Source organism: Haplochromis burtoni, unplaced genomic scaffold (assembly GCF_018398535.1).
Source record: "Haplochromis burtoni strain Fernald_Lab_line unplaced genomic scaffold, NCSU_Asbu1 Contig_54, whole genome shotgun sequence".
Classification (NCBI taxonomy): Eukaryota; Metazoa; Chordata; class Actinopteri; order Cichliformes; family Cichlidae; genus Haplochromis; species Haplochromis burtoni.
The window spans coordinates 1,515,759-1,529,379 of NW_024582415.1; the positions used below are offsets into that span (position 1 = coordinate 1,515,759).

General features: G+C 39.9%; 1 protein-coding gene across 4 annotated transcripts in view; it reads left to right on the forward strand.

Moving 5' to 3' along the window:
- Positions 1 to 13,621, forward strand: part of LOC102294648 (transducin-like enhancer protein 4) — a 40,682-nt gene that overhangs the window by 24,183 nt on the left and 2,878 nt on the right. For all 4 annotated transcript variants that reach the window (XM_005924492.3, XM_005924491.3, XM_014334278.2 and 1 more), the window contains 8 exons: positions 3,879 to 3,895; positions 8,583 to 8,705; positions 10,531 to 10,584; positions 10,674 to 10,826; positions 11,161 to 11,293; positions 11,542 to 11,729; positions 13,073 to 13,149; positions 13,295 to 13,544. In XM_005924492.3, the coding sequence (XP_005924554.1) occupies positions 3,879 to 3,895; positions 8,583 to 8,705; positions 10,531 to 10,584; positions 10,674 to 10,826; positions 11,161 to 11,293; positions 11,542 to 11,729; positions 13,073 to 13,149; positions 13,295 to 13,544 (995 nt within the window). The remainder of the gene's footprint in view (positions 1 to 3,878; positions 3,896 to 8,582; positions 8,706 to 10,530; positions 10,585 to 10,673; positions 10,827 to 11,160; positions 11,294 to 11,541; positions 11,730 to 13,072; positions 13,150 to 13,294; positions 13,545 to 13,621) is intronic.

The following is a 13,621-nucleotide window of genomic DNA, read 5'->3' on the forward strand; positions in this document are numbered from 1 at the left end:
GGTCTGAGATCTAACTGTGCCATTGCTGCATCTTTTTTGCTTTTGTTGCTGTTGTGGATTTGCTGTTGTATTTAGAATCATTGTCCTGTTGGATTACCCAGTTTTAACCAAGCTTAAGCGTTCAGACAGATTGCCTCACTATTAATATAAAGAGGAGTTTGTGGTTAACTCGTTGACTGCAAGGTGCCCAGATTCTGTGATTACAAATCATCAACCCTGCATTGCTGTGTTCTACAGCTGATATGAGGTGTTTGTTTGGATATGCTCTGTTTGGTTAAAGCCAGATATGGCGCTGTGCATCACGGCCAGACATCTCCACTTTGGTCTTGTATGTCCTCGGACATTGTTCCAGGAATGCTGTGGTTTGTTCAGAAGCAACTTTGCTAACTTTAGCTGTGCTGCCATGTTCTCTTTATAGAGAAAGGGCTTACTCCTGGCAAACCTTCCAAACGAGCCATATTTGTAATTGCACTGTCAGGAACTTTAACAGTTGGCATGCTAACTGAGGGCTGCAGAGTCAGGAATGTAGCTCTTTCTCTGTATTGCATTGCATGGTCTGATCTTAGGTAACATTTGCTGGGATAACCACTCCTGGGAAGATTAGCAGCATTCTTTTTTTTTTTTCTTTTTTTTTTGTGTCCCGTTTGGATCTTTAGCCATCAGAATTGTTGTCTTAAGGCCAAGAAAGATGCCAAGCGGATTTATTTTACCAAGTGGATCATCATGGCCTTGCCATATTGGTCCATTTGATTGACCTTTATTATAATTATGAATTTATTTTATTTTCAGTTGCTACAAACGGGACAGACATGACTGGGGGATAGGACAGGGAGAAAGAATGAAAGAAAGAGAGGGAGAGAAAGAAAACCAAAGGGGAGAGGAGACGGTGAGAAGGGGGGGAAGAAAGAAAAAAACAAACAAAAAAAAAAACACCTGGGTCACCTGTATGGAGAAAAAAAACAAAAGAGAAAGCAAACAACAAAGAGCAACATAATAAAAAAAAACAGCACCATCACAATAAACTAGCTAGCAGTAGATATCAGTAGATACTAAATAATAAACGATATTGTGCAGCACGCAAGATAGACAGCGCACAATGTGCTTTGAGGCAGCAGCCAAGAAAGCTGTAGTCCGCGTCTGTGAACACCCGTGTGTACACCTGTGTGCATACCTGTGTGGATCAGCATGCTTGAGATTAGCAGCATTCTTGAATGGTTCCTGCTTGTGAATATTTTTTAATGATGATAATAGACTTCAGAATGTTTGGAAATGGCTTTATAAGACTTCCTTAATTAATGGGCAGCATCAATTGCTTCTCCAAGATAATTATTGATGTCTTTCCTCCTTGGCATTGTTTTAACACACCCCCGAATGTTAACGACGAGCAAACTGCCAAAGCCTCTGTTTTTATAGAGGTGCTCACACTTGCTGATGATCAGTTAATTAAATGGGTGTGCACAACCTGACTGCTACTTACTTACACACACTGCTTCTGTGTTTTGGCTTTATTTGTGTTCAACAAATAATTGCACAGTATAATATATCACATGTTGTCATTCAGCTGAGGTTTATTTCCCTCATTTAAAACCCGCTGAGGACAAGAGGTTTTGATTATGCCTTGATGTGTACAGCCTTATAATTGGAAGAAAGTACACTTTGTTTTTATCGTGACTCTTGGTGAGATAGTTTGAAGCGGACTAAAATACTTCGCAACAACTTGGCTGTTTTATTTCACTCACAGACAGATGCTAAATATATTTGGTAAACATAAACATCAAAGCTTAAATCTTTTGTTCAGTTAATGATCCAAATCCACTTTTACATGTCAAAGTATTCACCCAGCATTACGAATTACCACTTGTAATGGCTGATGCTTAATTGTTAGTGCTCTGAATGAACAGCAGTTAAACAATTAAAAACTGATTTGTCTTTATGCCACTTTAATTGGCCTAATAGGAAGCAATACACAACCACCATGATGCCTCTTTTCTCCTGTTCACACAGAGCGCTTCTAATTCTTCTCTGAGCTGACTTTGAGCTCAAGCATTTAATTACTCTTCATTGAGACTATGTGTGTGCATGTGTGTGTACGTGTGCGTGTAGGTTTGAAACTGTGCGCCAGCACTTAATTACTCTGTTGCAGCATGTCAGTGAGGGTTTTTACAGTGCAGCAGAGCAGTTAACCTTGCACTGTAGCTGCAGTAAAGCTAACGGCTGCTAACTGAGGTAATACTTACCCACCTAAGGAGCACAGTCACTAAGAATACAGTTCCAGCTACAGCTTGCTTCCTGAAATGACTAAGTGAACAAAGGGAATAAAAACTTTCTTTTTTCCCCTTTTAGTATTTTAAAAAGCATTTTCTCTGCAGGTTGCACTGTTGAACATTGTGTGACTGTGGTGCTAACCTCAGTGTATTTTTAACCCGTTGGACTTCTTCACCACATTTAGAAACTTCACTGGTCAGTAATAATGGTTAATATTAATGTCTTAAAAGACTGACACTGAAAATGACGGATAATGTACAAACTCTAATAAATAAAAATTTATTCACTATGTCAGCTGAGAGCAGAGTACTGAGGCAAACACAAATTAAACCAACAAATCCTCCAACATTTGTCTGAGTTGTTTTTTCTACTTTCTTGCTTTAGTTGTGTTTATCTTACTGCCCACTTTTATTTTTGTATGGTATGTTTTGGTTTAGGCACCAACACCACTTGGTTAGCATTTAGGCTACGTCCACTTTTTTCAGTTGTTTTCACAGAGTTGTGCATCCACAAATGGCCGAAAATGCTTACGTTCCACTACCGTGCATGCATGAAACTCAAGAAGATTCGACCTGCCTCATTTAGTCTGCCGCTTATTTACTTTCCGGTTCTGTGAAACATCGCGGCAAAATGTTGAGGAAAAGCACCGAGTTGTTGCTGCGAGTGACACAAAAGTACAAAGTTGCAAAATCGAGTGAGAGTTAAAGAATTTGAAGAAAAGCCACCTGGAGCATATACAAACTGATATTAATAGGGCTGTCAAAATTCAGAGCAAACAAAACAACTGCTGTATAATGCCCTCCGCTATCTTAGTTTAACTGGTCGCATGGCTGCGACCAGTTAAACTAAGATGACTAACATGCCTCATCGTTTTAGAAAGTCTGCGTTTTTGCGACGCGAGAGCACCGTTTCCAAATGTATGCGTTTTCAAGAGCGTTCTCAAAACGCTGCATTTTCCATCAGCGAAAACAGTCTCAGTGTGGACGGGTGGCAAAAACGGAGAGTGAGTGTGGACGGAGCCTTAGTGTTACCAGTGTGCTGAGTTCTGCCCCAATAAAGTTGCAAACATCAGCACACAAGTCTTAAAGCCGAAAAACGGAGGTTTCCACTTCTTACTTTATCTGAATCCTCAAAAGGTTCTCCAAAACTTTGCAATTAGGATTTAGAGCAAGTTAGGTTGATTGATTAATCTGCAGCTGCTCCTGTCCATTTGTCGAAGTGCCTTGGGCAAAATAATGAACTTAGAGTTTCCAATGTGTAGAGGTCTGCTTTCAAAGACACCCCTGTCACTATCAATGTGTGAAAGCGTGCGTGAATGGTTAATTGAGAGCAAAACTGTAAGAGATTTATCTGTTAATTTGGAAAAGAGGTGTAAGTGCTATTTATTTGCAGTAGTACTCTAATAGTACCCCTCAAGATCCATAAACAGTAATGAAATTCCCCAGTATCTTCATCAAAAACATCATAAATTCGCCATTAGCTCTCTTTTTGTATCTGTATGTATCTGTTATATGCAGCAGTGTGTGTGTTTGTGTGTTTGCCAGTGTGTTCTTGTGCTTCAGACATTGAATCTGTCATTCTTTTTTTCTATCTCATGCCCTCCGCCCTCTCAGACAGAGACTCAGTCAAGGTAAGTCCTTCCTTTCTTTATTCCCTTTGTTAAAAAAGGAAAAAAAGACATGTTTAGAGCATAGCTTCACTTCTGCTCGCTCAACTTCTCTGTGTCATTTTGTACTTTGAATTATTTTTTTTTTTGTTGATATAAAAGGATAGACAGGTTTTGATTTTTATTCATAACGCACACAAAAAGCCTGTCTGTGATGAAATCTTGATGTTGGCTTTAAGGATGTCTATGTGCACGTCTGTGTTTATGTAAAAGAGACTGTTAGAGACAGCCATCAAACTGAAAACAGTTCTGTGACATTTCCAAGATCCTAAATATTTACACATGTAGTATTTGATTTAAAACATTACTGTAAAATGATATTGTTAATATGTTCCCACAAAGCTCCGAACATGTTGGACTGGCGACATGTTCGGGGTGCATCCTGCCGCTTGCCAAATGACAGCTGGGATAGGTTCCAGCCCTCCTGCCACCCTTAATTGGATAAGTGGTTAAGAAAAAGAATGGATGGATGTTCACACAAATGTCCTATTATGAAATTTTATTTTATGCTTGTCAATGTAATTGGAAATGAAAATGACCACACTAAGGCTTAAAGAAAACATTATAAGCTTCTGATCTTATTGTCATTTTCATATTCTTCACTTGTGCTTTGTGTGTAATAAAAATATCAGATATGGGAAACTGGTAACAGCTCGGGAAGAAAAAAACAAAACGGTGTGAAAGAGAAACCCCAAGGTGAGCAGAGAAGAAAGTGGGGGGGAAAAAGCACAGTATGGTTAGTGAAGGAAGGAGGGAGCAGAAAGAGGCAGCGCAACAGATCACTGTTCTATCCAGCGCTTGTAGTAATTAGTCCCTTAAGCGCAGCATTTTTCCCAAGGCAAACATTTGGTTTGTTGAATACTCAATGAGCAGATTAGCATTTCTTTATACCAGCAGCCTGAGCGCACACACTTTTACACAAACATGCATGAGTTTAGAAGCCTGTGCATGTGTGTGTGTGTGTGTGTGTGTGTGTGTTCTTTGGTGTTTTGGAGTAGGCGGAAACAGGAGGAATGCTCTAACTGGAGGTATGTTTGTTATCTCTTGCCCCCCATGTAGTTTTCTCCTCCTCCACACACACACACACATGTTCAAACACACCTGAATGCACATGCACATACGCTCAGAGGTGTAGGCACCATGATGGGAGAGATTAGCAGTGTGTGTGTGTGAGTGTGAGGTCACAAGAACGCTTTGATAAAGATAGAGAGAGGCCAGAATGATGGATGCCTTTCATTAGTGCCCTGTGAGAACACACACACACACACACACATGCAGAGCTGCTCTTTGACATGGCGGCCAACAGTCACTTCATGAAACCAATAAGCCCCTTGTCAGTGGTCTGCAGTTGCCTTGGCAACAGTCCACAGAGTACAGTGTGTGTGAATTGCATGGACATCTGTGCCTTAATGTCCTTGGCGTTAGCACCTCACACACTGATAAAGCTACGTGAATGTAAACGCTACTTGTGTGTGTGCTTATGTGTGTATAGACGGCAGTACAGGCAGTCAGTTATGCAGTTACTTTATGGTGTGTTCAAGGACTACAACTTCACAGACCTGATTATGAGTACACATTAATTGCTGGATCAGTGGTCAATGACAATTTTATTTTAATTCTGTATTTTTAGTGTTTGTGGCTTTTTTTAAAGTCATTTCTGAAATGCCAATTCTCACAAACAGGTTTTCTTTTTTTTAATCACCTTAAGTCAAATTAGACGCGTAGAATCACATAGTAACATTGTAACCATCTTTGTCTGTCTGCGGGATTGTTTTTGTCTTCTTTTTAAAAGAAACAGGAGCAATACATTTCTAATGAGGTCGCTTTCAAGTTTAGACTGACCTTTACAGTTAATCACCTGTTGAAGTATAAATGCAGTGCAGCTTGTAGTTTGTGCGATCGCTACAGTGGTCTTCTCTTTCTATGCTTTTTGTGTTGAATTTTGTCGCTGGTAAACAAGCTGTACAGATGCAGTCTGCTTGTCTTTGTTTATGCCGGGATGCTCTTTAAAAGCTCTGCATACAATGTGCAGTCTGGCTTCCCATGCTGTGTTGGCTGCAGAATAATAAGTGACAAATTGAGCTGAGCAGAGTGAGAGAACTATTAGACAAAATTACATCAAGCCAGAGTTCTAAAGATTTGGGGTTTTTACAGAAATCATTTGTGCAGAGCCCCCTGTGGTCCAGCATAGAAAAAGACATATTCGTTTATAAATTCGCAATTCTTCGATCTGTGCAAATTTGCTGATGACTTCAGAGAACAAGAACGTTCCTTGTAGTTTAAATAGTTTAAAACTGAAAGGCTGGTTTTGAATTTATAGCACAAATATGGACACTTTGTGAGGTAAATCTACCCTTAGATCTAGATAAATTGGACTTACTTGGGCAATGTGATTATCGCTAAAATGTCTCTGAACAAAGAAGTTGTTTCTTTGGAGAACAATATGAGAGGATTTACACATTTACACACATTTTTCATGCTGCACATGGGGAAGTTCTGTGTTTTTGTGCATGTTGATGACACAGGATTTTCAGATAGCATGCTATTTAGTATTTTCTGTGATAAAGTTTGGCAATAATTTGATTGAACAAGTGGCTCTGTGTGTAATCTCTATAAAAACATATCTTCTTATAAATATGCAGTTTGTAAGTAAAATGTATGATTTTTGGCACCTGGAACCTTTCTGGCTTCCATCTGGTCGTCTGCTTGTAGCTCTAATCTTGAGCAGGATTTGGTTGCATCTAGTTAAACAGTCTCTGTGGAGAGCAAAAGAAAAAATACATTTGCTCAAATGCAATCTTGAAAAAGCTTAGTCTTTTTATTACCTTTACTGTACCTAAAGTCTTGTGTGTCCACTGGCTACACCAGAAACCCCTCAAAATTGACCTGTTGCTCCCAGTGGAAGACTAGAAGCGGAAGACAGACAAAGTTAGATTTTTTGGAAAAGGTGTCAGACTCAGGTGCAGCAACTTCTCAGTGTCAGACTGCATTTGAACTGGATTTGAACTCTATTTTTATAACCCTGTGATGCACCCCAAACATCCACGCTGAACATAAATTTACAATGCCTAACAACGGCATAGTAACCTCATCCTGGACGTCCGTGCTCCTAATTACCCGAGAGACACTAGGGAGCGAGACTGTTTGTAAAGCTGAAAAATACAAAACACTCGAGGTTGCAGATATCATTATCAGGACCTGCAGAATCAATTTGAAATGGGAGGCAAATATAATTATGATGTGAATGAAAATGAATACTCTCACTCAACCACACCTCAGAGGTCCTCACGTTCATAATGCTCGTGCTGTCGGCAGCGCCTTCATTTGTCTCTGCGGCAGAATTAATTTGCTTTGATGTTTTTGAAAGAGCTAATTTGCAGGCTAATTAATCTAATCAGTCTGGAAATAGAGCGACACAGAGTCAGGGGCTCAGTTTGCCTCGTCTCACTCAAGACGAGACACACACCTGTACACACACTGACTCCTTAACACTGTTTGCACATATGGAGTACTAAAATGTAAACAGGTACAAGTGCTGCCTGAGCAGCACACTCACGCACACAGACACACACACACACAGTGAACCCCTCACTCCTCCCCCACAGAATCTTTGTCATCAACACTTGCAGCACGGCAAAGGGCAGCGGAAAGGTTACAAGCGTGAGTTAGTGGAAAGGTCGAGCTAAAGGTCCTGCTTTATTTTTCTTCTCTGTCCATCGTCTGCTGGGTAAGAAGGACCTCCCAATGAGTGAGTGAGAGAGAGAGAGAGAGAGATCAGCAGAGGCAGGCAGAGCTGGAGGGGAAATGTTTAGCTGACCTTATTTTGATCCTTGCTTCTCAAAGAAGATTAATCCTTCAGTAATGGTATTTAAAAGATGCCATATTTGATTAAGAAAGAGAGACGTCAGCCAAGCCCTCCCCGTAAAGCTGCGATGTTGTAGTCAAACTGTCAAGGCTGCAGTGCTGCTTTTGTATTGTGTGATACAGTAAAAAGGAAATTGTTTTGACAGCCAGGGGATATTTTAAAAGCGATACAGAAATCTAGCCGCGGCGTACGTTGTGTCTGCACCGCTCAGCTTTGTCTTTTTGCTCAGATTGTTGACTGACCGCACGGCTCTCAACACATTCCAAGTTTCTTCTAGCGGTAAAAGCTGCAGCGTACATATTTCCTATCAGTCTGTCCTGGGGAAGATTAGTAATTTATCTCAACTTTTTTTGCCTTTGATAATCACATCTTCTTCAGTGGAGCTTGGATGATTCTTTCTGTGTCCATTTGGTTTGGGTTTCACATCCCAGAAAATGTAACCTAATCTTTAAATGTATGTTTTTGTTGAATACAAACAAATGTAATTTTATATTAATTTTCCTTCTGTCCGGAAGTGTGTTTTGTTGCTATTAGCACAAGTTTGAGTTATATGTGTTTCTGGAATTCAATGTCAATGGAAATGAATGATTTTCTATAGCAAAAACCGTTGCTCTAATAGCTATTTTCCACACATGTTTGAGCTAGAAAACGGGCCTGTTCTTGTCTGATTCTGCCTGATTTCTGATTTTATTATGATTTTCCAGTGCAGGGTTTATGTACTTTACAAACAAAAAAGATCAGTTTTAATCAGCTTCAGTTAAGTAAATGGTTGTTTTTTTCTTCCAGAGCTCATCTGTCTCTCCATCAGCCAATTTTCGAACTGGAGAGAAGCATCGAAGTTCAAGCGATTATTCCTCTGACAGCAAAAAACAGAAGACAGATGATAAGGAGCTGACCTCCACACGCTATGTGAGTGAATATGCTAAAATGAATAGTTTTTGAGCTGCGGAGAAGATTTATTATCAAGCTCATTAGAAAGGATTAGGGACAGGGAGAGCTCAATTATTCAGTTCTCTTGTGATTACATGGCCCTGTACTGTCATATCTACAGTAACTACACTTTTTTGTCTAAATGAAGTAAACTGAGATTATTTGTTCTTTATTTCAGAGATGAGATTAGGAGAGATGCTAGAGACTTGTAGAAACATGGCGCACCAAAGGTCTTTGAACCAAGGATGATGCCTGTAACTCAGTCAGATGACCCACTGGGATGCTTCTAGTGAATCCATTTTGACCAGTATATTTAACAAATGGCGTGTAGCCTGTGAGCTAGTTCAGGCAGGCAAGTCACATGCTGTACACATGGAACACCCCTCACTCACATCATGTTATATACCAACCATACCTGTTTCAAACCTTACCACCCCACAAATGCCACCTTTAGCCGCTTTGTTAGGTACAACTGCTCAGCTGCATGTTAATTCAAATATCTGATCAACCAATTACAAGTCAGTAACATGCAGACATGGTCAAGATGACCCGCTGAAGTCTAAACCGGGCATGTTTGCTTGTCTTATGAGTCGCAACATTTGAATGGCAGGGTCAGAATATGGCACCAATGATGTGAAAGCATTGACCCATTCCACCTTGTATTAATGTTTCAGGCTGCTGTTAGTGTAATGGTATTTGGTTAATGTTTTCTTGGCAAACTCTGCCCCTTCAGTAGCAAATAGGCATTGTTTAACCCTCTAAAGCCTAACCTGTCACTGGTGTTAGACAGGTAACAGTTGCTTTCCAAAAGCAAGGACTATGCGCTTTTCAGTGATATTAGGGTCATTACGGTAATCCCACGCGTCGCAGCACCATTGAAGTTTGGTTGAAACAAGACAGAGTGAGTGGTTTGATGGTGCTCTACAGAAAACAGACATCTTATCAGGGATTTGGGTTCATTTTATTGCTTTGTTTTTCCTGTTTTCTGTGTTATTTGTGGCGCCCCGCATGGGATTACTGTAAAGCACAGAGTTGCTGCTTTCAGCAACCACTGGAATTTTCTGATTGGTTCAAGAGTTACGGTAGTTTGATCTAAAAGTTTGATGCCCCCATTGGTTTTAATGGGTTAAACAGCTTACCTTGGTATTGTTGTTGACCGTGTCTATCCATTTATGACTAGAGTGTACCCATCCTCTCGCTGCTTCCAGTAGGATAATATACCATGCCACAAAGCTCAGATCAAAGTGTTTTCTTCATGACAGTGAGTTCACTGTAATCAAATGGCCATTTGACGTGGTGGAGATTCACATCATGGACGTACAGCTAACAACTGTTTGTTGCTATCATGTCAACATTGACCCAAATCTCTGAGGAATATTTTTAGCACCTTTTTGAGTCTATTTCATGAACCATTACATCAGTTCTAAAGGCAGAAGAGTCCAACCCAGTATTAGCAATGTGTACCTAATGATGCCCATCAGCAAATATAACACATGTGGGGTGTGGCCTCAGACTTCTTCTGCTAAAATATATTATTACACTATTTTATGGTCTTCTCTCACAATGAGGGAACTACTTGCTTGTACATGAATTTGTTATTAGGTGTTGAGTTCAATAAACTGATTCTGATTTGTGTTCATATAATAAATTAATTTAAATAAATGTAAAAAAAAAAAGTGGACACAGACATGAGCACACACACTTTTCAACAAAGAATAATTTGCTTGTTGCCTATTCTCAAATCTACATTCTGGGAGGTCTATTTTATTTACCTTTGTATGGTCCTTGTTTGTGTTTGACCCAGGAAAGTGATGGAGAAAAGAGTGATGACAACTTGGTTGTCGACGTCTCCAACGAGGTACAAAATATTACCTGCACACTACCAGTCTACCATCCTGTGTGTTACCTGTTGAGAAAATGTGAATTGTTTCGGTTTAATGCTTACAGGATCCAGTGTCTCCCCGAGGAAGTCCTGCACACTCTCCTCGGGAGAATGGGTTGGACAAAAGTCGCCTGTTGAAGAAAGACCCACCACTGAGCCCTTCCTCAATTGCTTCTTCAAGCAGCACACCTTCCTCCAAGTCTAAAGATATTAATATGGTGAGTCATTTGTGTAGCCTCCTTTTCATTTAACTTCTTTCAAGAAACCCTCTAAATAAAGGGTTAAACAATGCTTATTTGCTTCTGTAAAAATGATCAAATAGTAAATCTGGCATACTGTAAACCACATGAAAGATGTAAGATAAAATCCAAGAGATAAAGGACACTATTTGACATTTTTATAGAATATCAATTTAATGAGTCTTAGAATAAACTGACGCATGAATGCTCCTGCACTGTTATTATATTTGGAAAAAAAAGCATTATTTCCATGTCTTTCACCTCTGAAACCCTTCTGTATGTAGAAATCTTTCTTTTTTAATTTTTCTGGTAGAATGAGAAGTCAACAACTCCCGTGTCCAAGTCCAGCACTCCCACATCCCGCTCTGAAGCCCCCACACCCAGCAGTGCCTCCACCACAGGCCTGAGGTCTGCACCCAGTAAATCATCAGGAGTTGAGGCACTGAGTAAGTGTTGCAAGCATAACATAAAACATCTCTGCCTGCATCTGTCAGATGGTGGATATGACTCAGTGCAAATACATAAGTATATGTTTTTGAAAACTTAAAAAAAAGCCTATTACCATAGACTAGCTTAACAAAAATCTCTGTATTTAAGACTAAACCTTTGCTTTAAAGCAAAAAAAATAACCTTTGTACACCACAGTTGAAAAAGATAGATGTTTGCGTCCCAATCTGGCTGTCTTGTTTTGTAGCTCCTGGTCTTCGCACACCCCTGGCAGTGCCCTGCTCGTACCCTGGCCCATTCGGAATGGTTCCTCACCCTGGTATGAATGGAGAGCTGAGTGGAACAGGAGCAGCCTACACTGGCTTGCATAACATTTCCCCACAGATGAGTGCAGTGGCCGCGGCCGCTGTGGCAGCCTACGGACGCACACAAGTGGTACCTGAACACTCACAGATGCGTGCAGACAGCAGACGTAAACATTAGCTAACTATTCTGTCAATGTTAAAAATGTACGGTACTTTAAAGACAAAAATGATTTAGTGGAAAACAACTAATATTGTGATGTTTGGGGATTCTAATAATTAGTCAATTTTTTGCAAGTTATTCTATTTAGGTGCGTTTTTACGACTGTATTTTCAACCGTTTATGTCAGGTGTGAAATGAGAAACTGTCCTAAAATGGTAACCATGTATGAACAAATATTCTCTGTGTCATGACAATCTTTCACCAGGTAGCAGGTAAACACAGTACCGTTAACTACCATCCCCACTGAAACTATGCAAGCGTTTTTGAGAGATTAAAAACTAAACTGAATTAGAATAAAAGCTAAAAATGGTGGTCTCACCAGGATTTTATTATTATTTTTCAGTTGACTGTTGCTTAAATCTGCTTTGAAATGCTGGCATGTATCTTGTACCAAAAATTTTGATTGGAAATTTACTTCAAGGTAATTTAGGAGTACAACTTCATTCAAAAAAAATGCATTTAGTATTTCAACTTTTAATTAGTTTTAAGATTAATCCCAATGGTATGCTTATGTTCAATTAGTAGGAAAATGCTTAAAAATATTGTGCAAAAAAAGAAATGAAAACTGTTCATGGCGATGGTTGAGGAGGTTGAAGCAGGGCAACATGTGGTATTTACTCAACTAATGAGTTGATGAGCAAAGCAAAACCTGCAGCTAAGGAGTGTGGACAAGGTAGAGCATAAAGACTGAACTGTTTCTGACGTTATTATAACCACATATCATGATTCACAAAAAAAAAGTAATCGCAGCCATTGAAAAATCTCCTGCCTCTAGAGCACACTTACCAGGATTTTCCAATAATGCAAGAACAGGCGAGGGCACTTGTTTCTAATTTGACATGCTATTTATAAAAAAAGTCCTTCTCTTAATTAATTTTAATCCTCCTGTTAATTCAAAACACCTTGATGTCTGGCAATTAATTCCTACTGGGTATCTGTAATGACCCAACATAAACAGTGGGAAAATCACTTAGGTTAAGTCTAGACTTTTCTGAGAGAGAAAATAATTTCCACATCAGAGTGTTTTTTAAAAACACCTACTTGCGCTTGGTTTCTGCTTGAGTCATAGCTGGGATTAAAACTGATCGTTTGTTAATTTTATAAATGAGGTCGCTGGATGTAAAAACACACTTCCTTTCCTGTCACGTCACTATAAATGCCTTCCTGCCCTGCACACCTGACTTCATTCGAGTCTTCTATTTGTTTAAGCATTTTTGTATATTTTAAAAACGTCTCACTCTTGTGTTCTTTAGGTAGGATTTGATCCTCACCACCACATACGTGTTCCTGGACTTCCTCCTAACCTGTCGGGCATTCCTGGTGGAAAACCGTAAGTCTTTTTTAGTCTTTCTTAAATGGCATAATCATACTGAGAAAGTTCACACAAACACACATATATTCCCTTCTGCTTATGTTTTCTTACTTTTCTCTCATCACCCTTTATCACCTCACACGACCCTTTTATTTTGCTTCAGAGCTTATTCCTTTCATGTGAGCGCTGACGGACAAATGCAGCCTGTGCCTTTTCCTCCGGATGCACTGATCGGCCCTGGCATCCCGCGCCATGCTAGACAGATCAATACTCTCACCCACGGGGAGGTGGTGTGTGCCGTTACCATCAGTAACCCTACACGTCACGTTTATACCGGCGGCAAGGGCTGTGTCAAGGTGTGGGATATCAGTCACCCGGGCAACAAGACCCCTGTTTCCCAGCTGGACTGCCTTGTGAGTGCAACACATTGGTCCTCATGTAACATACTTTTAGAATACCACAGCCACTAGTTGCTTGCATGTATACATTT